Source organism: Cyprinus carpio, chromosome A23, assembly GCF_018340385.1.
Source record: "Cyprinus carpio isolate SPL01 chromosome A23, ASM1834038v1, whole genome shotgun sequence".
NCBI classification, from domain to species: domain Eukaryota; kingdom Metazoa; phylum Chordata; class Actinopteri; order Cypriniformes; family Cyprinidae; genus Cyprinus; species Cyprinus carpio.
In genome coordinates, this window is record NC_056594.1 from 13639532 (window position 1) to 13667366 (window position 27835).

General features: G+C 34.6%; 2 protein-coding genes across 20 annotated transcripts in view; one reads left to right on the forward strand and one right to left on the reverse strand.

Moving 5' to 3' along the window:
- The window catches only part of LOC109055269 (basement membrane-specific heparan sulfate proteoglycan core protein-like), a 93277-nt gene extending 81484 nt beyond the window's left edge, over positions 1-11793 (reverse strand). For 11 of the 18 annotated variants that reach the window (XR_006153373.1, XM_042713754.1, XM_042713753.1 and 8 more), the window contains exon 1: positions 11293-11792. Coding sequence is in view for 17 of the 18 variants with exons in the window: in XM_042713754.1 (XP_042569688.1) it covers positions 11293-11367 (75 nt within the window). In the remaining variant the exon portion in view is untranslated. Of the gene's footprint in view, positions 1-11292 lie in introns of all 18 variants that reach the window. The other 7 variants (XM_042713763.1, XM_042713762.1, XM_042713761.1 and 4 more) reach the window with 3 other exon arrangements.
- A 3043-nt stretch (positions 11794-14836) lies between these two features.
- Positions 14837-27311, forward strand: LOC109055268 (ceramide kinase-like). Of its 2 annotated transcripts, XM_042713787.1 has the most exons (13): positions 14837-15156; positions 16506-16601; positions 16693-16830; positions 16932-17060; positions 18060-18123; positions 18382-18527; positions 18676-18750; positions 19216-19368; positions 21319-21424; positions 24800-24903; positions 25173-25369; positions 25452-25810; positions 26661-27311. In XM_042713787.1, the coding sequence occupies exons 1-13, from the start codon at positions 15030-15032 to the stop codon at positions 26719-26721; spliced, it is 1755 nt and encodes a 584-aa protein (XP_042569721.1). In that variant the 5' UTR covers positions 14837-15029; the 3' UTR covers positions 26722-27311. The 2 variants fall into 2 exon arrangements, with proteins under 2 accessions (XP_042569721.1, XP_042569722.1); XM_042713788.1 differs by lacking the exon at positions 14837-15156 and having other exon boundaries at positions 16583-16601; positions 16707-16830.
- The last annotated feature ends 524 nt before the right edge of the window (positions 27312-27835 follow it).

The window sequence follows — 27835 nt, forward strand, 5'->3', positions numbered from 1 at the left end:
AAGCCTGATAAAACTCCTAGACTTAAATTAAACAACTCCTTCAGCCTTCCTTCCGAAATCGTCCAGAATAAACAATCACTTAATAATGAAGCTAGAAACAATAACAAAAGCACAAAACCAGTCGTTTGTGTAAAATAAACAGACAGCTAGAAGGAGACTTACAAGGTTAATAGCAACATATTTATTGTACGTTGAGCCAGGAATCTCTAAGTAACAGGAAAAAGGTTGAACATGCAAACCAGAAGCTACTGAAAGACTTCTGACCTTCCATTTAAAGAAATACGCCATACTTTTTAACTTCTCACAGAAACAGCCAAACCTCCAGCAGAGCTCAACATCTGTGTGCCAGGAGAGTTATCTTAATATAAATGAAAGCGAGGGGCCTTACCTGTCCATTCACTGGAAACATATGTGAAGCATTTAATTTGTTTCTGGCTAATTACAGGCACAAAAAAAATCAATATGTCCAAGAGAAAAGGCTCCCAACAGATTGCATAGGAACTCTCATTGAGACCCAGTTACAAATAATTTAGCCATAAGTGAAATCCCACAGAGTTTTTACTTTCAGGGGATTGATCTAGCAATGTAAAAATGCCACTGAACAGTTGATAGTGGCATGATCAATCAGTATCATGAAGATACATAATTTGACCACAAAACACTTCAAATCTGCAATCATTCCAACGCAGAGGCACGTTTTCTAATCATAAAGATTGTAAAGGCTTATTTGGAATAATGTGCACCTATGAATCACGTTCAGTAAGACCAGGAATGTGCATTAGGAAAGCCATTCAGGTAAATTTGGATTTTATATTGACTAAAGTCACATTTCTTGGCACGTTCTGTTCTTTCCCTCTCTAAATTAAATAATGAGTAATTATGGCATATCTCATTCTGTCTCATCACGTCAAAAAAACATAACAAAGGCTAGTTATTAAGACCGTGACCCATTCTTCTGTTCCTAGTCTCCACACTGCAGGTTTTCCCCACCAAAGAACAAAGTGCATTAAACTTGTGTCTACAGGCAGGTCTTGCACCTGTGCCAAGGAATTTGACTCCATGAGTCTCTCCTCTGTGCCCATGTCAAGGCCGCAACAGAGGCCTGGAGGTAAGGAGTTTCCAGCGGCTAGAAATCTGCTCTACAGCAGCAGGGCTTCTCAATCGCCACTGGAAGGGCTGTTTAATTATCTGGTTTAAAGGATAATTGCTTTTGCTGGCTATAAGTTGTATGTAGTTATAAAGCCCAGGGAAATTAAGACCCACTGTGGGTAGTTGACATGGGAACACAGTGTTTATTGTTTGGACATCTATATTATATTTCCATATTCCACATCATTCTTTTTCTGATTTGGAAACTTTGAAGATTCACTTACATTTATGCATTTGGCAGACACTTTAATCCAATTGATATTGCATTCAAGGTACACATTTACATTTTATCAGTTCTCGCTTTCCTTGGGAATCAAACCCATGACCATGGTATTGTTAGCACTATGCTCTACTCCTTAAGATACAGGAAAGCTCAGTTAATTTTTGGGTGAACTATTCCTTTAAGGATGCATTTTTCCCCAGATCAAAATTACAGCTTCTGTGTTTCTAGTGACCATAGAAAACAAAAGAGTAGCCCATGTTTTATACAAAATAGCAGATAGAACAAAAACGATAAACTCTTTTACATTAAAAGTCTTCCTTATGAAATATTCTCAGCCTTTATGGTAAGGAGATGACTCTAAAGTTTGGTCTTTATGTGTGTGTGGAAGGCAAAATTGCCCTAGGGCAGTTTAGTCTGAAAACCACAAAAATTCGTTCAGAGCAAAAAGAGTTTAGTACATGCCCACAAGACATGGATCATCAGTCTACTATTAGCAAGGAGTCAGATTTTCTACACTTTTTTTTTTTTTGCCTGTTTTCTAACACTATAACAATGATCAATTCATGCAAAAGTAATAAACTTGCATGAGTTACGATTCTAATAAAATGACAGTATAATACTATAGTCCAGAAAATACTGGAATAGGTTTGAGTGTACTTTTAAAATAAGATCTAGTAAGCATTTAATGGTCACGACAGAGGCCAAACTGATGCACTGTGGTGATTTAAAACTGGCAAAGCACTTAAATACACAGGATTCACATTGCTCTTTTATCAGACAATAGCTCAGGTTTCTTTCCCACTGTTCAAGCATTCATCACATATGCGAGTAAGTCTGTAAACCTTGATCATACAGGAGCCCAAAGCGGTTGTAATGGATATACGAAGGGATAGATATATCAAAACACTTTGAGGGTTGAATAGAGAGCAAACGCATGCTATCAACTACTCCCTTGCCGCTGGTTAAAATCTATCAGTTGAAAGCCTGTGGAATCTGCACCAATCATAATGTGCCTTACGCAAACACAGTGGTCTGCAATAACAGGTTTCAGAGTGAGATTGTACTTTTTCCATTAGAAGACTTTGGCATGAAATATGTGGCATGGAACCATCAGTGGCAAAGTTCCTACATGGAAAACCCTGCAGCAAAACACTGAAACTTCTGGTTATGGAAATATAAATGTGAGATCTAAAGGTTTGCAGTGTGGGATGTGGTTTTGGCCCCATCAAGAGCAGGTGGCTCTTTAGTAGTTTCCTCATTTCCAGTTTGAACATGTTTGCTCTTATAGATTGGTAGCACGTACGCTTGGTACTGATCTGAGCGTGTGGCTACAAATGCAAGGATCACTTGAACCAACTTGAGTTGAAGTATTTTTTAAGTATGAAGATATAACAGTGAGATTCACACCATTGTTGTACTTCCAGAAACAGCTTGTGGACCATCTACTTTTGCATTATCAGGGTCCAAAATTAACATTCAGCATGTGCCAAATGAGAGTTAAAATTGGCTTTTGCGAGGACATTACCAATTGGCTGGCAAGTTTATTAGAAGCTGCATCATAATGTTGGATTTAAGTCGAACTGTACGAATGATAGTCTGACCCCTCACTGATGTACATGTGTACTCTTCAAATCAAATACCAACAACGTCTGCTAAACAACACATCTGCCACAAACAGTCTTCTAATGACTTTTACCTTTTGGATGTCAAAACTCCATGTGGTGCCACATATGTAGAATGTTCCTCGCATTAAGCAAGTGTAATGAAAATATGTGGAACAAAATCATGAGATAAGGTGCAGCTTTACTGAAAGATGAATACTGGTCCATTGTGCATGAGGAACTGAGCCGTTTGTCACTAAGATGCAAGGGGAAAAATAACAATAATAATAGTTAATGCTGTTAAATGTATTTTAATAATATGTTAAATTTATTTTATTAGTATTTTTTTATTATAGTTTTTGTTTAATTTATAAAAGCAGTATGGGGCTGTCATATGATGCTGATGGGGAATAACTAGACTAATTGGGAGAAAACACGAAAAGAAGTGAAAATCTAAAGAAACACAAACATACAGTAGGATCACAGTGAAACCATTAGTTTTACTGGAAATTATTGACTGAAAAGGTTCATTTAAAAAAATAAATAAAAAAAGGAACAGTTCTCAATTCAAAATGAAAGACAAAAAGTCAGAAAAGGAAGGATTTTCTTTCTTTTCTTTCAAAAGTATCCATTATGATTCAAGGATGATCCAAAGAGATTTCTGTGCTTCAATTAAAGCAAAAATATATATTTCATAGTCACAGAGTAGTACAGACCCCACAGTAGTACAGTACAGAGCCCAAAAAAATTCTTATTTTACATCATTTTAACATTTAAGTGTTCATTTGTAAAATATCATTGATATAGATAGATAGATAGATAGATAGATAGATAGATAGATAGATAGATAGATAGATAGATAGATAGATAGATAGATAGATAGTCCAAGTTTTTTTTAGATTTTGCATGACAAGTGTTTTCACACAAATTGCCTCTATGTGTATCTATGGTACAGGAAAGACTTTGAAAGACTCACAGGAAAGCCTGAGTAAACTTTGTTATTGGGAAGGGGCTTTTGCCTCTCATAGATAATTTTTAATTTAATATCTTGGGCAGGATGATGAATCAGCAACTTGGCAATAGAGTCACTGTTGACCCTAAAATCAATGCACTGCCACTTTTGGCTGTGCAGATATCCACTACTGGAAGAGTGCAGATTTCTTCTCTTATCATACAGCACTCACTGAAAGTCTGTAAAGTCCTTCACAGAGGACTTGTGTTGAATGTAAACTGCCAATCTGCCAAAAGAAAAACAAATGGCACATACAACCAAGAGTTTGGTCAAGTGAGATCTAATCTTTCTTTAGACACACCCTCACCCGTAAGCCAACAAAAGAATCTCCTTACATCTCGACTCTCTTATCTGACAGACAAAGAGAAGCACCGCTTACCACGGCCTAGAGTCAGAAGTGCCTGGCCCCTGTCGAGGAGCTGTTGACATGCTAATGTACATCAGCCTTCTGGGTGGCTCAACTAGTTTTATCTGTGGCCTCTTTGGTTGAACCCAGCAGGCAGAGTGGGGTAGAGAAGGTGGCAGATATGCTGAATAGTGGCCTGAATGCTCAAATGGGCCGACTGCAGCACAGCAAACCATGACAGACCCTGGCAGCCACTTCATAAGAAATATGACCAACAGAGCACTCAATCAATATATCAGGGGACACTATGTCAATGGCTCTTGCTTACACTTAGATGCACCTCTACACTTTTATTTTGGTTAAACACTGCAAAGCAAGTATTTGTGGCCTTTTATATTCACCGAACACCAGATATAATGAAGATGTGATTTACCTTTTTGTCCCTTTCTTGTAAATTGATAAAGAGTGCTTACAAAAACCAAATGCTCCATTGTCTATCTTCTCGTTTTTATTTTCCTTTCACTTTCACATATTGACCTGAAGGCACTGAAATTCTTTTTTCTTTCTCGGCATGATCTCAGTGGTGTAATAACAACCTGGAAGAACGCTCATCCTTTGAAGGGTTTGCAGGAGGCTTGGGAAAAGTAGTGCCTTTCTTTCAGGGGCAAGCCGAGGCTTGTCGTAGATTAATGGAAGAAGAGATCTCTGCTGAGAATTCCATTCACACGCTGTTTTCACAAGATCGAGCGAGACACTCTTTACAACCTCATCTTGCCATAAATATCCAGCAGGCACTGGCAAAAACAACCTACGATGACATGTATTGAGTGATATGGAAACGTTGATACCATGCATAGGGATGCTATTCTGATGATTCTGATGAAAAACAGTGTGACATTAAAAGGGATTGTTGAGAGTACTTACTCCATATATCAATTAGACACTGTAGACCTGTAACTGGAAAAAAAGGAAAAATTGAGGATGTGCCAATACTACAATTCTAGATGCAGAAAGTTGATCATTAATTTAATGTTATAGCTAATAGCGGAGTTTTAAAAAAAATAGCTAGACAGCAAAGGTAATCTAGATGAAAAAAATAAGGTAGAGCATATGGTAACCAATATTGTACCAATATACTGCACAGCCTTAATAAACTCCAAATAAACAAAACTCCAAATAGTTATGTTGTACAGAACTTTTTTCCTAGTTTTAGCAAAAATAATACAGATATTTTAGTACAGCAAATTATGCATAACAATACATGAGACATGCTTTAGGCAATAAAAGAGACAGGTTGTTCCCATTCAATACTAAAAAACAATTACAAAGTTTTTAGGGGTCTGTGACACTATTTAGCACTTCATCATAAAAAACAAAAACTTCCTTACACTAGTTATTATGTAATGTGCACTGATATATTCACTTGCAGTACACTTGTGCTTTACAATTTAGCAATATGCATATTCTCTGGGAATAGAACCCCTGATTTTGTTGCTGATATGCTCTACCACTTGAGCTACAGAAAAGGTGACAGCTTACCAACAACCAAGTCATCTAGAAGTCATCCATGCTTGGAATGGCAGCAATTAGGGCTGAATGATTAATCACATTTGCGATAATATCGCGATTTGAAAAAATTTGATTTTTCAATATGCTAAATTTTAGCAGGGGAACCCCGCCAAAAAAAACCAAACAAAAAAACAAAACAAAACAAAAAACGTGTATTTTACCCCCCGGACCGCGATTTTTAACTGGGGACCCCCTCGAAACTCGACTGGTCTAGTTTTGAGCAGCGATTGGTAGGGTTTTGTTGTGAAAACCTGGCAACCCTGGCACGCTGCACCAAGGTTGCCAGGTTTTCACAAGAAAACCCGCCCAATCGCTACTCAAAACTAGACCAAATCTAGGGATAAATATCATGTTATTGGAGTCGATTCAACCCACGGACATGAAAAACAACACGCGGCAACACTGTTAAAGTAGCCCAGTGCCAAATGACACTGCGCTACACGCGGAAATGTTTAAAAGCAATGAACGTACTTCAAAACGGCACACTGAAATTACTCAAGGAGTAACAGTTTTATGGTGCATTTCATTACTTTCATAGACTTTGACCTTAAGATAATATATATATATATAAATAAATATATATAAAAAAAATAAAGTTATATATATATATATATATATATATATATATATATATATATATATATATATATATATATATACTTATTTATTTAAAGTCTGTCTAAAGTTAACAGACAGTGTTTAAAAAGTGCAGTCCACATGTTTACCTATGTTTATTACAGTGACTGAATTACCTAAAGTAGGGTGGTAAAGCAACAGATTAGATTTTATATTTCTGCAGTCTACTTTAGTTTGTGTGATTTGTTACTGACTTTCTTATTAATGTTTACACCAGGCTTTTTTGTTAGTGCTTTATGTTGTGATCATTATTACATGCTTACAAGTTTGGAAGTTCAACAAATCAGTCAATATACTTCTGTGATTGTAGTTGTTAAATAAAAATGTCATTCATATCATTTCATGCATCACCTAATTTCATCATAACATACAGGCTGGCCTACAGAAAATAACATTTATGTTTAATCTATCTAATATTGTGTTAATCATACTATACAATGATTTATAGCTTGTCTTTGTTGAATAATACAGAACAAAGAGCTTTAAAAAAGAATTGCATATTAAATTGCAATCGCAATACTGGTATACATTTTTATAAAAAAGAAAAAAAAAGAAAAAAGGAATTAGATTATTTTCCAAAATCATTCAGCCCTAGCAGCAATACATCAAGCTCTTCTTGTGAAGCAACCTTGTGGACTGTTCTCCAAAAGCAACGTTTGTCATAACTGATCAAGCAAAAACCTTACTTTTGTATTTATGTAGCATCAAGCCACACAATAAGTATGAGCACTCATGTCTGCACTTGCAAGGGTTACAATACCAGCTGAGTTGCAGCTGTGTTTGGAGTCTGCCTGCTGCTCTATCCCAGACAGATGGCAAATAAAAGATGAAAATTCCCACAGTGATGTACCGCAGGTTACCTGCAGGTGAAGCGGAACGGAGGGACGAATTGATGCGTGTACAATCACAAATATGGGTGGGAACAACCCTCTGTAAATTGTTTTCAAAAGACCAACATTTTGTGTGTACTTTTTAAAATGAAGCATGTATTTATAATACAAAAAAATTAATAATCCAATCACATTGACGGAAATAACAAATAACAGCAGCACAGGCTGTTCTCCATATGTGCCAATAGGTTTACATTCAGTCACATCGATAAATAAGCCACACTATTTAGAACTAGTGCCAAAAGCCGACCTAAACCAAACTAAAATGCTGAAAATGAACGTGCAATGATACTGAGGTACAGACAATTTTTTTCGTACTGTGACATACAGTACATCTGAGTGTAACAGATGAAGAAAAAAAATGTGCGTACTGCGTAGACTTTGTTATGCCCATCGGTTGTTGAGTGAATTTTGAGATTTGCCAACTTTAAACTCAAAATGTCAAAAATTGGAACAAGGTTATGGGTTCAATTCCCCAAAGAACACATGCAGTGATAAACTACATAAATTGAATGCAACTCAGATCACTTTGGATACAAGCTTTTGCCAAATGCAAAAAATAAAATATCAGCTGTGTCAGATTAAACTACATTCTTATAAATAAAGTTTATTTATTGGCATCAATGGTTCCATGAAGAGCCTTTACCATTCACGAAACTTGAAGTGAAGTGACGAAGTGAAGTGTGGCCAAGTATGGTGTCCCATACTCTAAATTTTGCATTGCATTTCACCCATCCAAGTGCACACACAGCTGTCAGTAGTAAACAAACACAAATACACAGCTATTAGCAGTGGTGTGCAAAAATGGGCAGTCATTTTTACTGACGCCCCAGAAGTAGTTGGGGGTTTGGTGCCTTGGTCAAGGGTCTCACCTCAGTTGTACACAACCTTTCGGTTACAAGTTACAAGTCTGACTCTCTAACCATTAGGTCACAACTGCCCTAACCATTAAACTAAATAATCCAAAATGGTTCTTCTATGGCAACGCTGTGAAAACTCCCTTTTAGAACCTTTATTTTACAGAGTGTAGCATACATTTTTTTCTTAACTGCCACAAATGCCATTTCAAAATGTCTGATTCTACTGCACTAAATCAAAGTACCTAGCATTTGCTGAATGTAACACCATATTAGGTTAACATGAAGCTCACAACAAGATATATAGAAGTGCACACTGAGACCATTAATAATCTCCTGTCCTTAAAATCTCATTGAACACGGGCCCAGTTATCCCAACGCTGTGCTCTAGATTCCTCTTTGCTTACTTGGAAGACCATGTGGGTGTTAAATTGACCAGGATGGCTGGACTATATCTAGATATTGCATAAGATACAGTAAATGTGGGAATACTAGGGAGGCCAAGACAGTAAAAGATACAACATAAATGTGTTTGTAACTATGGTCTGAAGCAGTAAACCCAATATATCCACAGGAATCCAGACCTACCTTAAAATCCTCCACTGATGAAGTCAAGGTATACTTGTGACTCTCTAACCAGAGAGACATCTCAAAATAAAATAGCATGGTGTAACACTGGACATCATGAGACAAACATCCAACACTTAAAAGGCTTTGTAGAGTCAAAAACAGAGCTAATAATAACTACCTACTTTTAAAGGGATGGTTCAGAGAAAAATGAAAATTCTGTCATCATTTGATTTTAAAAACTTAAAAAGAAAAACATAGTTTGAAAAACATTTTTTGCCCATATAATCAAAATCAGTGAGGTCCAAAATGACATAAAACCCCATTGACTTTCACTGGAAAAAAAAAAAAAAAACACTTTTCAAAATGTCTTCTTTTGTGTTCCTCAGAAAAAATCATATTGCAGGTGAGGATAGACATTATGTAAATTATGGTATCAAGTAGAACTTAAAATAAATCCACTCCTAACTAACATAAGCAAATCCAGTTTAGGTGAACTGAAACTTTCAATAACTGCAGGTCTTCAGTTCCCAAAGGAGCTTCCTACGTTTTATTTTTCATCTCAAATAAAGGTCAGAGAAGCTAAAAGCAAAACGAGCGACACTGGGCATGAACCCACTTGCAACCCACTTCTTTATCATCACACAAAACTTCAAAGACCTCACAAGCAGTCAATTTAACCCCAGAATTACATGCGTCAATAAATAGCAAAGAACCGTCTCTCAATTACCAAGCCATTAATATTTAACAACAGGGAGGGAGCACTTGACTGTGTCAGTAAACTAAAAGGTAATAAAGTGCTTTTATTGGGGTTTTGTCAGTGCTGATTGATACTTATGACACTAAAATTCCAATAGGACACCAGGAATGCTGGTGGCAACTGAAGCCCTAAGTGTTCAACTGAATGAAATGAACTCTTTGTCAAATCTTAGGAAGGCTTGTAATGGAAAAAACACATGGCACTGCTTTCATTTAATTCAATTATATTGCAATTAACATAGAAGTCCCTGAGACAAAGCACTGAAGATCTCAAATTACCAAAGGCGATGGGTCCCTGCCACACATCAGTAAACTCAGAGAGGCTCATGTTCACTAGTGTCTAAATGATAAGGGAGGGGTTATACATGGAATGCAGGATAAACGCAAGCCAATTTAAAGAATCTCAAGTTATACATGACAAGACTTTCCGTTAGCATGTGACCAAGAGGATTTTTAGAGGATTCAACATCAAAGGCTTTCCAAGGCATCACTAATTTGAGCTAACTAGTTAAACTCCAAAAGGTACAGGAGGGGGTAAATGACTGTAGAGCCTGTTAAGAAAAAAAATGATTTACTTTTCACTATGTGGTGTAAAAGTAATTTCACATGCTATTGCAATAGATCAATTCCATTTACTCTCCACCTACATAAGCAATTATGTTCAAATGAATCTAACAGCAAGCTGAAAACAGTACAGTATTACAGGTACCGAGAAAGATGAGATTTAGGTATTTGTTTTTCACATGAACTTCCGTACCTGCTCATTAGATTGGTCGCTTTGCCTCATTCAGACAGTGTTTATTTTAACTGCAGTATATACTTTATCAAACTGTTCCATAAACCTCTTAAGTTAATGCATAATGTCATATTAAAACCAAGAATTCAAAGATAGCTTTCACAAGAGTATCAGTATCAAAAGTGCCTGATATCAAGCAGCATCAAAAGTGCATGATAATAAGCAAATCATGCAAGTCTATGTAGAAGTTTTTGTGATTCATGAAAAGCACAGGAGGGGGAATAAACGTAGTCTATATGCATTACTTTAATCATGACAACATGAGAAAGGAAGCAATCACAGAACAGGCTTAGTTTAAACCACCCATAATCAAGATGAACCGCTTGTTTTTTCACTTGTAACTAAGATAAACAATAAAATATATATGCTACTGTATGTAACTATTACATAACACATATGCCAGTTAATTAAAGTAAAATAAGGTAATGTGCATGACTGAACAGGAAATATGATGAAATAACAGAATTAACAGTATCTTATAGGATGTATGCATCATCAGTACTAAGAGTTCAAATTCTAAAGTCATGACTTTTCATAAGTTAATGTGCAATGAAAGTGCTCTAAATCAATGAGTGTCAAAAGAAAGTTGACCAAGTATACAGACATGTAAGATGCCAGTGAGACCAACTATGAATAGCTCGTTTCTATGTTTAAAATTAGACCAGGACTAGAACACACATGCAACACTTGAGTCGAGATTTAAATAGGCGTCAGAGATCGATGCAACTTAATGTTCACGTGATACAGTTCGCGATTTACTAAATGCTGCAAAAAGAACGGAGTGAAAATCAATGGATTATATAAAAGCGCAAAGTAACTTTCAGTTTGCAATTCCATTGATACAGCTACCTGATACAAAAGCATATAAAATGCAGTTGCATACTTACATTAAACACATGCGATGTAAAAATCAAAGGGATGATAAAAAGAGTGAGTTTATGGGAACGTATCCGCGTCCCCATTTCTGCCAACCCAGCACGACTCCAAACACGCCGCTGGGAAAATCAAAGTCCGTCACTTGAAGCCACTGAGAATTAAATTTATTCGCAAAAGTTTGAAGCGTTTCTTTTACAGCAAGGTCACCGTCGCTTCTCCGTCCCACACTTGGTGGGACTTCATTTACCAAAAGAGAAAGAAATCCGTCTGCTATTGAGTCCTTGTGAGATTACACGAAGAGAAACTGATGGTTGATTTGTGAATATCCGTTTTGTTCTCCTGGGCAGCAGAAAGTTCAGCATGCACTGCCTTAGTGCGATGATGTTGAACTGCTGACGGTGGCTGTGTCTCAAATCTTAGCCAGTTGCATAGGTAGACAGCATATACGGGGTCTGCTCAGCAGACGCGGAAAGCCACTCGAAAAGTATTCGATGCTCAGAATAATGACGCCCAAATAGTCTAGATAGCAGCTCACTAGGATTTGAGACACAGCCTTCCAGCACCTGGCGTGAAAAGGCGGAATGGAATTCCGGGAGCGGCATCTTACAGTTGGACTTCGCCTCTACTAAGGAGAAATAGGCTACTTAGTGTATTAGAAACATTTTGGAAGTTTACATGAAAAATACACAATATATGCTTTGTACTGTAACTTTAACAGGTGTTTAAAAAATGCAAATAAGCTAATTAAAAAATATGCAAATGTGTTCAATATGCCAAATTACCCTATAACAAAATTAATATGCAATGCCAGTTGTATAATTTTTAATAATTAAAAAAAAAAAATCATAAAATAAACTAAATATTTGATAAAATGCTGGGTCACATGCTAACGGAAAGTCTTGTCAACGTCAAAGGCTTGCCAATTCATCACTAATTTGAGCTAACTAGTTAAACTAACTCCAAAAGTTACAGGAGGGGGTAAAAGACTGTACAGCCTGCTAAGAATCTCTGACCACTGGCGCCTGTTTGTCTATATGAATACAGGTAATGCAGAACAATTACATTTATTGCAAAATTATAAAATAATAATAATTTAATAATTTTACCTGCGTAGTGTTTTTTAGAGACTTCTTAGCTATTTAAAATTGTATAGTGTTATTTGACATCATATTTTAAAACAACACCAATGACAAATAATCAGAAATCATCTGACTTTTAATATTATTTAAAAAGCAAAACCTGAATTTGCAGCTCTGCATCTAAGGCCCATGAATCATGAGTATTTGCTATATAAAATTATTACATTATTGATATAAAATTATTACAATTAAATGTTTATAAATTTTGGTGACTATTACAGTATTTTGGTTATTATTTTTTGTATTATTCATTTTCTGAAAGTATGGCTGTTTTGGAAAGTCAAAATGATTCCAAAGTTATCATATCACTTTTGATTACGATGCCTGTTCATGAGCTTAAAGTTTATTGTACGCTGTTAAGCACTGCACAGTCTCCAAATAAATGTGCTCTGGTTTAGATCACTGTGGCAGCAGCACCACCTAATGACGCAAAACTTATGACTCTTAAAACTCTCTGCTGAAGATGTCAATGTTGATTACAGCTGGATATTTTTCACATATTATTCACATTTCTCTTGACAAACTCTTTTTTAGCATAAAATTATATTGACCTCCTTACCCTGAAAGAAAGTGTAAATGATACATCTATAAAAGTCCAAGACCGCCTATTCTTGGCTATTAGAGACCAACTCAAACAAGTGCATAAAGCAGCGTTTAGACATAATATGTTATAATGTAGTTTTATGGTCACATATAAGACTAAAAAACTTATGTCAATAGTTCCAGTTAATGCACTAACTCAATAATAAAATAAGCTTCCCACAGAAAATCAACACTCCCCCGATCACTTCTGTCATCGCTTTCAGTTCAGCTATTCAGAATTTTCTCAAACCAATATCAAAAGAACATCTGCACAGGATCTGTTTACATGCTCAGTTACATCCATAACGGGGACAAAATATGCCTCTGTCTTGCCATGAGTTCGTAGAGCAGCTGTTCATCTGCCCAGCTGGATTTCCTCTAACAACTCCAAAACAAAACTGTAGAGAATGATTATTGAGAAAGCAGCCAAGATGCATCTCTGTGTCTGTGGAAATGCAGATGCACGCTGCTTGCGACACGAAATGGATAATGTCAGATTGTTACATTTGATGATGTAGCTGACTGTAATTAAATATCTCACGCTATTGATTTTGGATTAAGTTTCTTTAAACCCTCACATCAAAGTTGCCAAAATGACAGCTTGAGAGGGAAAATTATGCCTGTAAGGTACACACGAATATCGGAAAATAATCTAAAAGCTGAAAACGTAGAATAAAAAAAAAAATATTGAATAATAGTATTGACGATAACGGGTATCTCATTAAATTTAGGAAAACCAATATCAGTTGTATTTCGTTACGAGCAGTGCATATGCATATCTAAACTGTTGTCTCCACCTGCTGGAAGTTACAAGTAACTGTTCTGAAATCAAGGTACAGGCTTGTCACAAGTAGCCTACAGTACATTACAAACCAAACTGGAATAGACTGAAAAGGGTTTCTTTTGGCAGGGCATACGTCTTTTTGTGTCATCTTTAATTAAGGTCTAAATCAATATAATTAATGGCATGTTATGCAATATGAAAATAAAAGAATTATTAGCGACAAAGATTGCATGCAACTTTTTTTATTCTAACATGTTAGCAAGTGAAGAAAATTAAAATAAAAAAACCTTAAGATTTGATAACTTCAATTTCTGTTTGGAGATACAATCTTTAGGGAACCCTTTTCATGTTGCAGTCAGGCGAGTTAAGCAGCTTTTCGGGAAAGTCAACTTTCCTGGTTTATGAAGGAAGAGAAGAAACACAAAAATAGACCAAAGATGCAGTCAAGCAAGATTGGGACTTGTGTTTGTGACATTTGATGTCCATATTGTATGTGTTCAGACTAATCTCAGTTATTGCATCCTGCACCAAGAAACAGAAAGAAAAAAAAAACTTGACACTTCATAACACTTTTCAACCGTCATGTCATCTAGTCATACCAGTCAGTCACCAACTGTATGTTGACAGCAGAAACAAAGGTTGCACAAAAAGGACAAGACTACATTAATATCCTGTGTTATTGCTATTCCCTGCAGGTTATACGGTGATTTTATTTATCCATATATCATTTATTTTTCGACAGCGTCCATTTACAGAGAGTATTTATATGTAGGCTAGTCTGTATTTCACTAACTCACCATTGCACAGACAGAACTTATTCCAACATTAAAATCCATAAAACCTAACTTATTAATAACACGAGACACCGTAATTTAAAGTTTTATTTCGTAAAGTTGAAATTTACTTCATAAAAGAAAGCTTTTGAAAGTAGCCCGTTGGCCTGATCTTTTACAGTAATGAATTACGGTTACAATCTACATATTCATATGATGTTTATCCAATGAGACTTGCTTATGCAAATTTTCCAGGACAGGTGCATGAACAGTCAAACAGGTAAAGACGCAGCCGGGCTAATGTATCGGAACTTACCTTACATAAACTTATGTCACACGGAGGCTCTTTATAACCAACTTCTAAACATACTAAAGCTTATATTTCTTCGCTTCAAATGTTAGATGTCTTGACCAACTTCGAAATTCTTGCATGGATAAAATACTAGATAAATGAAAGTACTATAGAGGCGATGGAGACAGATTCGGTGAGAGTCGAGTCGAGTCTTTGGATCGGTAATAAACGCTACAGGGCTTTCCTCAGCGGATGGTACTTCAGCTGGACTGAGATCGACGAGAGGAACCGGGAGAAGAAAACAAGTACGATATTCATTATCTTTGAGGCCCGATAATGCGGTGTAGGTGCTGTAGACAGACAAAGTTTTAAGACAGCTGTTATTTAAATCAGTCGGCTTAAAAGCTAATAGCCTACGTGTACTCAAGATCACATTGTGGGTGTGCTTAAGGTGTATGACAAAATTACATGGGATATAAAAGGTACTATACTGAGGTAGTAATTGTTTTCAGTTCCTGTTATTTGTTTGAAGTCACTATTATTTGTAGATGAGTAATCGCAAAATTCTTTAAATGCATTCCATTCGATTAAAGGCGCACTTGGTCATTTTTTGATAGCATAATTATAAAAGAAATGAATAGCACTTTTGAGAGATATAAAAAAATTATGTTTACTCATGAGATGAAGACTTATATTATTTTTAATAAATAACAAAAAAAAACTTTTAAAATTAAAATAATTAGCTAATAATTTTTGGTATTGGGATAAAGAAGAGCAATAGAAACAAAAACGTTATGATTCCTTTGACACATCATTCACTTAAAGTCACTCTTATTTTGGTAGATAATTAATTGCAATATAATAATTTAAATGCATAATGTATCATTTTTAATTAATGACACACTCAGTAATTTTGAGAACTTTAAAAATTATTTACTCACGTGAGATGGAAATCGCTGTCTTCTGAAGAAAAATACCACCTTTGTATGTAATGGACCGAGGTACTGATATTAATAACAATAATTAGTTTAATAATATATCAGCCCAGGTCAACAGCATTTATTGTTGATAGGCAACAACAACAACAAAAAAACCTTAAAGATAATAATAGAATAATTTGCTGTTAATAATTGGTTAAAAATTAGGATGAAGTAGAGCCATAAAACATGTAGATGCTTAACCACCATATGAACTGATGTCGAGTGCATGATTATTTATAAGTTTAATTACTGACAAGACATACAGAAAAAGATTAGTCATACTCTGTGTACTATATCCATAGTTCTGTTTGAGTTTCTTTTATTTGCATTACAATATAAATTTTGGAACATGATCCAGAGACAGAGTTGGATTGGATTCAATAGAATAATCCAAAAACTTACAGTATGTGTATCGCTCAATGCTCAACTCATGAATGAAAATAATGTTTGAAAGTCCCTCCTTGCTGGCAATTTGTCTTTGACTGCATTCTGACGACCTCAAAACAAGTTGAACAGCACCATCCAGGCTTAACAAAAAACATGGTACACCTTGAACATAAAAGACGTTTGCATAAAAAAAGGCCCGAGTAGGAATGGTGGAATGTTTCTTGAGAATATGAGAAATGGGTATATCACTTATGCAAGAGCGTAAAGTGTCTGTCTGTTGTTCTTAGTTTCAGTGCCGGTGTCAGAGGTGATTGGGGTGAAGGAGGGTCGAGTTGAGATCCAACCCCAGAAGAAAGTAGAGGACACTGATCTTGATTTTACATGTAAGTTTCTGAAAGTTAATTCTTGCATAGGGATCAAAAACAGTGATGTTAATGATGTAAACTTGTTTTTGTCTTTTTCTAATCATGTAAGTATTCTATGTGAAGCGCAACAGCAAAGGAAAAGGCATTAGAGTACCGTGGAGTCTGGGCAGGACCCAGTTCTGCTGTCCTAGCCGGGGTGTCCGGGATCAATGGATCACTCAACTCCGAACCGCACTCAAAACCCACAGTACGTAAAGCTGAAAACAACACCCTTAATCATTCATCCAGACTCATTATTCTCTAATGACTCATTAACATCTCTCCCTTCATCTACTTCTCTTTTCTCAGGCCCCTCGCGTCCTCACAGGTTGTTAGTGTTCATTAATCCTTTTGGAGGAAAGAAGAGGGGGAAACAGATCTTTCACTCTCTAGTGGCCCCTCTGTTTGAGCTGGCTGGCATCAGCTCTCATGTTGTGGGTGAGATACTGAGACTCTATCTGTACCGTTCAATAACTGAGCAGTTATCAAGTGTCCCACTGCTTGGTCTGTGATACGCCGTGCACGTCAGGTAGTACAGTTATCAAGTAACATCCGTAGATCTTTATCGAGACTTGGTAAGAGGGCTCAATTAAGTAGCAAAGTTATAAAATCAAATGAATTCAATTGTGAGACAAAATAGCATGTCCCTATTATTAGTTTACATTATTTATTTTTATAGTCTATTTTTATTTTATAATATGCATTTTAAAGGGGTCAAATCATAATTCATATATATATATATATATATATATATATATATATATATATATATATATATATATATATATATAATAAAACTACATTACATATATGCACACTGTCATTCAAATATTTGAGGTTAGTAAGCTTGTTTTTTAAATTATTTTATTTTAAAACATTTTTAAATCTTTCATCAAGGACACATTAAATTTAAATACTTTTAAAATGTTATTTAAAATGTATTTTCTACTATTAAATTAAGATTTCATATGAAAGATTTCTATTTGGTATTCAGTTTTTACTGTATCTTTGAAATAAATGCAGCCTTGGTGAACATAAGTTTTTGAAATAATTGAAAAACCTTTCAAAATTGTATTTTTCTGTATTTTGAATGGTGTAGTATTTGTGATATATACAGTATATATATGTACTGTATGTATGTAATATCTTTCCCCGGCATGTTTAAGTATTAATAATAATAATAAATAAGTATGATGGTTAGTTTAATTATAAAATTAGTAAAAGTGCTTTTGTTCATTTATATAATAATTGTAGGGGTCATTTGATGTAAATGTAATTAATTACATTTTTGGAGTCATTTTGTGTACTGAAAATTCATACAGGGAGCAACTCTCTTATTTCAAAAGATCAAGGAAAACTAGGTTTCAAATTATATGACGCCTTTAAAAAGATAAAGAGCGATTTGAAATAAAACTGGGGGATGCTTCTTGTTTCTAGTGACTGAACGAGCAAATCAAGCCAGAGACTACATTCTGAAGAAAGACTTAACAGGGTTTGATGGGTAAGTTATCCTTCTGTGGTCATTCCTCTGAATAAAGATTCAAGGAAGTGTGGTAACAATGGTGTCATTGTAATAATTCTTGTCACATGAGCCCATCCTTCATATTTTGTTGTTTAAACACAAGTGTTGCCTAAATACCAAAAGGGTAATCATAGAAATATATTTCGATCAAGTCTGCTGATAATACTCTATATTTAGGGATTAGGAAGGTTATTCAAAGCTCTTACATATTTTCAGTCAATTTTTTTTTCCCTTTAGAGTCATATGCGTGGGTGGAGACGGCATGTTCAGCGAGCTGCTGCACGGTGTGATTGGACGAACCCAGCAGGAGGTGGGAGTTTCAGAACATGACCCGACCGTAATGCTGCAGCCGTGTGACCTCCACATTGGCATTATTCCAGCAGGTGAATGTTTGCATAGCTCCGTGACTGACGTGTGCCAAAGAGGGTGGCGATCGCAGTGTGTTCATAACACTGATGTGTCAGTCAGATGCATGGTTTAGATAGTGAGAGGAGTGTTAGTTAACCTCCCTATGTTCACTGTTCTCCACAGGCTCTACAGATTGTGTGTGTTTCACTACCATGGGCATTAATGACCCTGTGACATCGACGCTGCACATCATCATTGGTAATCTGCACATCATCTTCAGTGGGTCTCTGCAACATTTTCATTTTTTTAAGAGCAATAAACCATAAGAAGTCGATCAAAGTGCAAACATTTGCAGTGCTGCTGTAAGTGCAATTAAACCGTGCAGAATGACCCACAGTACAGCAGCCCTAAATAAAATTATGAACATATATATGCAGCTTTTATTCATTTTTATTAAATATTTAAAAAGGAAGAATATAAAAATAATGTTCCACTCTGTCTTATTACTCACATGGTAAAGCTACCAATTGTACCAATTTGCATAAGGTTGCTGAACATTGATAAATTTTTTCACATATTTTTCATTTATTTTAATTTCTTTGATTTTTTTCTCTTTAAAAATCTTATCTGATTCAACACAATATAAAATAGATTAGAAAACAGAAATATGAGTAATAATGAATACACTACATAACTGGATCTTTTTCCTTTTTCACTCACCAGGAGACTCTCAGCCTCTGGATGTGTGTTCTGTCCATTATCAGTCAACACTGGTGCGTTATTTTGTCTCTATGGTGGGCTACGGTTTCTATGGAGATGTTTTGGCAGAGAGTGAAAGGCACCGCTGGATGGGCCCTCTCAGATATGATTATTCAGGTATCAATGGAAGGAATCAGCTGTTTTTAAATCACTTGAAAATATAGTTTAGACTGAATACTGATAGGTCAACACTTATTACTTACCTTAATCAGAGGTGGAAAGAGTATGAAAATATTCTACTCAAGTAAAAGTACCATTACATGAATGAAATTTTACTTAAGTACAAGTAAAAGTACCAGTCTAAAAATCTACTCAAGTAAAAGTAAAAAAGTAGCTCGTTTAAAATTTACTCAGAGTAAAAATTACTTAGTTACATTTTAACAGTGGGAGGGAGGCAAAAATGGGACCAAGGGTGTCAAACTCAGTTCCTGGAGGGCCACAGTGTCCTGCACAGTTTAGATATAACCCTAATTAAACACCTGATCCAGCTAATCTAATCATTTAGGTTTATTTGAAAACTACAAGGTAGGTGTGTTGGAGCAGGGTTGGAACTAAACTCTAAATAACAAACACCACCCAATAACTAATATAAACTCCTCAGGGATAGGCCTTTAAATCTCAAACCAGTTGAAGGAATCAGTTATTTATAATAATAAGGCATTTGGGCTGTTACCAGGCAAATTAAATCAGTATCAACAAAATTAATCTCTTCAATGCAGAGAAGCTGCATCTGAAGTGGCATTTAAATGTCTTTACACACTGTTTAATGCAGGACATGTGAATGCATTCAACCTGGAGTTACACATGCAGAAATAATTTTTTGATATATAAGACATAAAATGTTGAGTACTCATTTTAAATTATAAAAAAATAATAAAATAATACATTAAATGTGAAATTAAAATCGCCAGTAGGTGTCAGCAAGGCACTGTTATTTGCGATTGAACCGAATCATTTAAACGGTTGATTCATTCAGGAACGAAACACCGTCATTCCTCAGAGACGCAAAACTGTGTTTGGAATTATTTTTGTTATGGAAAAACCGGGAATATGATGTCTAAACCGCAAGTCTCTTAATGAACTTCTTATTTATTGAACTGTTCTAAAAAATAACAACTATGTAATCATGCTGATTTTTGGAAGAGAAAATCCACTCCTCATGTGATACTGATTTTCTATATGAAATTATATAAATATATAATTTTTTTGCCCCTATATCTTCAATTTTGTGATCATTTTAAATGCATTTTAACAGACTGAATCAGGCAGTGAAAGAAGCACACTAAATGTGCGCGCGAATCTGCTAGACTTCACGGCACTCTGTAGGAGTGTTTTGTTTGGCTTTTGGCAAAATACTGATAATGTCAAATTGCACATCGTTATAACAACAATTACCTGGCAGATCGCACACCCTGCAACACTGTCTTTTTGGCTAATTTGTGCAAAAACTTTTGCTAAACTGTCAAAGCTTCATTTAAACCACCAATGCAACAATGCAAGTATTAACCTTATCTCTACATGCTCGTGAAGGGTTGATGTCAAGATTTTATAAACTGCTAGTTTGGTCTCCCTAGGCAAACACACAGCTTAGGCTACACTGCATAATAGAGCATAAATATGGGCATGGGGTTCAGTTCATTTCCTTCGAGTTCAACTTTAGCAGAATACTATAGGGTTTCGTTTTCAGCTGGGTCTGCACCATAACACCTGTCTGTCCGTCTTCATCTTTCTTGTGATTTTAGCACCAGTTTGTTCTCCTGCCTATTATTTACTGCAGTAGTTTCCAGGGAGCGATTTTTTTTACTCCGTAATTAATGCGTTTAAAATGTAGCGAAGTACAATACTTCAAAAAAATATACTTAAGTAAAAGTAAAATTACAGATTTTAAAAATTACTTGGAAAAAGTAGAAGTAGACAAAAAAGCTACTCAATTACAGTAACGCAAGTAAATGTAATTTGTTACTTTCCACCTCTGACCTTAATACTTATAATCATAATTGTGAGAGGAGAAAGAGTCCTCAGTCCTATCTCTGCTCATATTTCCATGTCTGTTTGCTCTGCTCGTAGGTTGTATGGTGTACTTGTGTAACAGGAGCTATCCAGGGCAAGTGCAGTACCTCCCTGCTGATTCCCATATATCCAGCCCACGGGACAACACTCGCTGCCTCTCAGGGTAAAGATCTGCATTAGTCCTTTTACCTGGAAATCATATTAGAAACATTTTACTTGCATATAAATATATTATATATACACTGACAAAAAAATTGGTTTAGAAATAATTTTCACTCAGAAATTGCTAGTAAATCTCAGAGAAACAGCAATTAACATATTGACTTAAACTTGAAATTTTGAAGTAGAAAGACTGATAAAGTATTTTCTTGTAAAACATACTCCAATAATCTATGTATACAAATTTAAAAAAATAAAAAAAAAATTAAAAAAAAAATACAGTATAGGTTTATATTAAAGATTTTATTGGCTTCTCTCTCTCTCTCTCTCTCGCTCTCTCTCTCTTTTATATATATATATATATACACATACACATACACATACACATACACACACAGAGATGGGCAGTATTTAAATTAAATGTGTTTTGTCATTTGTATTTTGGTGCTCAGTGCATTAGATATTGCTCACTGAATTACAGGACAGAAAAAAAGAGCAATTTGTAAATAGCTGTGCTGCTCTAGTACTTGTGAATTTTCTTGCTAGCTAAAGTTAGCTATTTGTTTCTATGGACAAAATTACATTTTTAAAGGGGCTATATGAAAGCATTTTCAAGTATTAATCTTTTTTTTTTTTTTTTTTTACTGCCAATGTGTGAACAGCATGTAATGAAACTTAAAAAAAAATTAGATGAAACCTGTTGACCAATTTTTATGTGAGGGTTTTTTTATGTGAAGGTTTTTTTATGTGTTTGCCGGGAAAATCCAAAGGAAACGATAATAAATTTAATGAACCTCATCTGTGAATCCCATTTTGGTTGTCACTCACTTAATAAACTTCACTTAATGGCCAACGGTGTCACTAATAACAAGGTTTTCTGAATTCTACATATAGCCCCTTTAACAGCAAAATATGAGCATTTTTAGGAGTTAAGCTTCATTGTTGAAAGTGAAATCGCTTGAGACATCCTCTTAGTCCCTAGACAAGGACTAGGCAGTATAACAATATATATTGTTTCACAGGACTGCTCAATTTTTGTTTGCGTTTGAGTGATGAAACATGAATGAAAAAAAGCATGTTCATGCTTGATGGTATTCACATAAACACAGTCCATTGTGTCTTAAGTGAACTTAAGAAATATGGTTCGATATATTGGATCCATATATGCGTCTTAAAGTGACAGCAGCCTAACATACCTGCTGCTGTCTATATCCGTAATTGTAATCAGACAATAAGACTAAATAACTCCCTGCTCTTGACTGAATTACTTAAGTAGCTTTAACAATGATCAATCTACATTTAATTCATAAAGACTATGCAGTTTTATTATATTTGATTATTTCTGTTATTTCTTACTAAAATGCTACAGTTAGACTACTGTACATGAATAACATAAAGGATCTTTATGATAATCTTTATTTCTTTTATATATATCCTTCCTACATTGTATTAGTTCTGTTGTTTGTTATTTGCATCTCTGTGCTTATTTTTACTAATAACGATCAAATGAATTAAAAATAACTGTTTTGTGATATACATTGTTATATAAAATTAAATTGTAGGCCATACTACCCACCTGTTGAGGATAAAAGGTAGCATTTTTCATTACTTAGTTTTCTGTCTGTAGAAGGTCAGTTTTGTGTGTCTTCTTAAATTAAAAGTTTTACCATATGAAGAATAAATTATTAAGCTGAAGTAAATAGACTCCATCCTGGCTATTGCTCAATAATATTTTAGTGTCTAGTGTTAGGGTTGAAGAATATGTTATTTATTAGTTGTTCAAGGAGAGGAAAGCGCTTCTCTTTCTCTTATGTGTGTATATCACTATTACTAAATGTGTTGTATTGCTTGTAAATATTGTATGTATTTTTGTATTTTCAAATTACAAATTACTTGTATTTTAATTAAATATATTTCTCACACCAGTATTTTGTATTTTAATTAAGTACATTTGATGAGTAAGTATTTGTAATTTGTAACAAAATACTTTTTGATGTATTTGTGCACTGACTATAAAAAGCATTTTAAGTAGATTTTATGGTCAGAATTTCTTGTTCTGTTTTTGACCTTGGGAACAGCAGCAGTGCAAAATCCCAGGAACTGGAAGGATACGACTAACTCAGAACTGTGTATGAACATTAACAAATCCCCCTCGACTGTTATGGGTAGACTAGTGGGACAATTCATATGTATGTATATGTTAAATGGATTTGGTTGGGTGTTTAGTGTTCTGATTAGTGTGGCCTCATCTTTTGGGAATGAAGTGTTCTTGGCAGTTACCACATCAACATAACTCAAGTGGCTGAAATTCCTCAGTGTTTTTCTTAAGCATAGTAAAATCTAACAAGTTGTAACTGACGAAAATAGACGTTATTTTTATCGTTCCGGTCAAATATTGCAGTGCAAATATTGTTAACATCTTTAATAAGAAGCTGCCTCCTTTAATACCTCTGCTGTGTGTCAGGTGGTTCTTCGCCTCCATGTTGTGCATTCAAATCATTTAATGCATAGCTGGCCGTTGATTATCCCTTACTTATTCAACCTAATGTTATGCATTATATGTTATTCTTTAAATTACCACTGAAACAACATTCAAAATCTGCACTCACAAAGCCCCTATGTGAGTTAAACTGGCTTTAGTGAATAATAATAATAATTATAATAATATAATAATAATAATGAATAAAGATTAATTTAATTAATTTAATTTAATTTAAATTAAGGGATTTTAATACTTCTTAATAAAAATACATAATTTGATAAAAAATTATATATATATATATATATATATATATATATATATATATATATATATATATATATATATAGCATTATAAAAATCTATATTTATAAAAAAAAAAACACTTTTTTGATGTATTGAATACTTTTTTATACTGATTTTATTTATATTTTCTTAACACTCACAAGTACTTAATGTCAGTAAAATTGGATATATATAATTATGAAATTAATTCAGTTTTATGTCTATTTAATAAATAGTAGTAGCAGTATTAATAGTAAGAAATATTACTTTACTAATAAAAATAGTAATTAAATAATTTGAAAAAAATCTATGAAAATGTAAATTAAATTATGAAAAATATTATGTTTGTTATTTATATTATTTATTTATTTATTAATATTTTATACTAATTAACTTATATTTTATTTGTTTCTATTTGTTTTTAAACCTGTATGTGGAATTACATGCCCATGAGCAAAGGTAACAATATTTAAATTGCATACTTTGGAGGGTTTTTCATCAGCAAAATAACAGCTTTTGAGAATGGCAGTCCTCACGGATAACTCTGACCAGCTAGTCTTGGTTTGTACAGCTCCAAGAAATGTTTTAAAAGCATGTTTGCGTGTGCATTTGTAGGTGCCGAGTGTGTTCAGAGAGTAAAGAGAGGCTGTTCCCCCACTTTAACAGCTCCAGTTCCCTCTACAGCGCTAATGTGAGCCAGTACAGCAGTGAGTTAGAGGGTAAGACCATCTGCTGCCTGTCTGTATAAAGACTGCCTGCGTTATCTGTTGTGACCTGTTACTGGATCACACTGTGTTGTGTCTCTCTATGGGGTTCATATGTTGTACATCTGTATTTGACCATTGTCATGTAAGCACCAATGTGTGTTTTGGTGGACCTACAGTACAAAGACATTAAGCACTTGTGATATAGACTATTAAGAAAAAAAATGGTAAGATGATTAAATGATATGAGGATATTGAACCTTTTACAATTGTTTTTATCTCAGGTGAGTGGGTGACTATTGAAGGCAGGTTCAAGTGTATCTCTCTCACCTGTATGTCAAGCTCATGTCCACGGAGCCCAAAAGGTCTTTCACCATCCGCCCACCTGGCCGATGGGACGGCTGACCTCATCCTGGTGCGAGAAGCGAACCCTCTGGGTTTTCTCACATACCTTCACAGGCACACAAACACACAGGATCAGGTAAAACCAAATGACATTCAAGTACATAAACTAAAAACTAAGAGTTGAATCAGTCAGAAAAACAAAACTTTTATCATTTCAGTTTGACCTGCCCTTTGTTGAAGTTTATCGTGTCAAGGCTGTTCGGTTTTCTCTACCCCCTGGAGAAGGAGAAGAAGAAGAAGAAGAAGAAGAAGAGGAGGAGGAGGAGTATGAGGGGGCTGATCGAGAAATTCAGGCCTCCACTGAGAGTGTGCTGGAAGATCCAGAGAAACTGTGCTGTAGTAACATTGCAGGTCACTCACAGCAGCATCTCGCAGAGAGGAAGGAGAGAGGAAATGTGGCAATGAGTAGAGTAAAGAGACCAGGCTTCGTGTGTGGGCCTTGCTGCACTAAACCTCGCTCGGTATCAGTGTGGAACTGTGATGGAGAAATTCTACCTCACACCGAGATCTCATGCAGGTACCGAGATCAGTCTGCTGAGCAAGTCAGAGCCATTTAATTCAAAAACTAACACGCAAAAAAAAAGTGTGTGTATGTGTGTATATATATATATATATATATATATATATATATATATGTGTGTGTGTGTGTGTGTGTGTGTGTGTGTGTGTGTGTCAGCATTTAAATTTAAATGCTAAAAATTTATATTGGCAAATTACACTACATCATACACTTCCATTTAAAAGTTTGTGATCAGTGCAATTTTTTTCTTTTCTTTTTTATGAAATAAATTTTATTTGGCAAGGATGCATTAAATTGATCGATGTGACAGTAAAGACAATAAAAGCTATTCTTTTTAAATGTATATTCTTTAAAGAATCCTGAAAAAAAATCATGGTTATAACAAAAATATTAAGGAACACAACTGTTTTCAACATTGATAACAGGAAATGTTTGTTAAGCGCCAAATCAGAACATTAGAATGATTAATGATTCCTGAAGGATCATGTGACACTGAAGACTGGAGTAATAGCTTTGCCACCATATCATATATATCATAAAAAATATATTAAAATAGAAAAGGGTAACTGTAAATTGTAGTAATATTTCATAATATTACTGTTTTTGTTATAATAAATAAATGCAGCCTTTATTATTATGAGAGAGTTCTTTTAAAAACAATAAAACATTTACATTTCAACGCCAGATGTTTGAACATCAGTTTACCTGTTTATTATCTGGCTCCAATGAAGTAAGCAAATCATATGAAATTTGATGTCAAGTCGAAGTTTATGAGTTTGAAACCAAAAAATCTGCATCTTTTTTGCATCTCATTTGAATGTTTCCTGATATGACTCTCTTTCCACAGAGTTCATGGCCAGCTGGTGCGTCTCTTTGCCAGGGGCATCGAGGATTCAACAAAGCCATGAAACCTAGCTAACAAAACAGATATGATCAACCTAACAGATGACTTATTTATTGCATTCTTCATGAGGACATTATTGTAAGGGAGATCAATTATTATGTAAATAAAATGTATGATGGGTGAGTCTTAAAAGGTGTGTTTATAAGATGTACAATGGTGCAGAGATGTCATTTGAGTTCATTTCACATTTGTTAGCAAGATATTTCAGCCGTTCCTATATTTTCATGGAAATATCGAGAAGAGAGATATTATCACATGTGGGTGATGGATCAGTTTTAGATCTGTCATAATATTGTTCATTTCACTGATTGTATAGCTTTTTTTTGCAGTGTAAAAAAGTATGCAACATTTTAGTGCAGTCTGACAGATAATGTTAACTGTTGGGTCATGTTTATTAAATTGAGGTTTTGCACATTAGAGAGAGCACTGGTTTGTCTGTCTAACGCTTGTACATGGGAGTGGCGGTCACAAACAGAGTGAATGACATGTTTTAAGGGAGTGGACTCATTCCAGTCAACTGGAATGTGCATAGACAGGATGTCAATAGGTTTAATGTTCAGAATCATGAATTAATAGATTTGTGTTTGTCCAAATAAAGTGTCATGAATGTATACAAAAGTGGTCTTACCTTGATATGCTTGAAAAGTTGTATTTACTTATCAGATGCACTACACACACTACATTAAAACTTAATATTTAAATACATCAGTTTGATCAATTTGTGATTTAAATTGATTAATAATTAATAAAAATAATGCACTTTTATAAACTATTTCTGATATATATATATATATATATATATATATATATATATATATATATATATATCCACGTTAAACAGTTTAGGGTCTGTAAGATTGGTAAGATCAAGACTTCATTTATTTGATCAGAAATATAGTGAAAACAGTAATATTGTGTGAAATACTGTATTTAAAATGTATTCCTGTGATAGAAAAGATTAATTTTCAGCTTCATTACTTGAGTTTTAGGTGTCACATGATTCTTCTGAAATCATTCCAACATGCTGATTTGGTGCTCAAAAAGTATTATTTTCTTTAAAAAAAAATAAAAATAACAGTAGTGTATAATGTGAATTAGAAAGCACCCACAAATTTAAG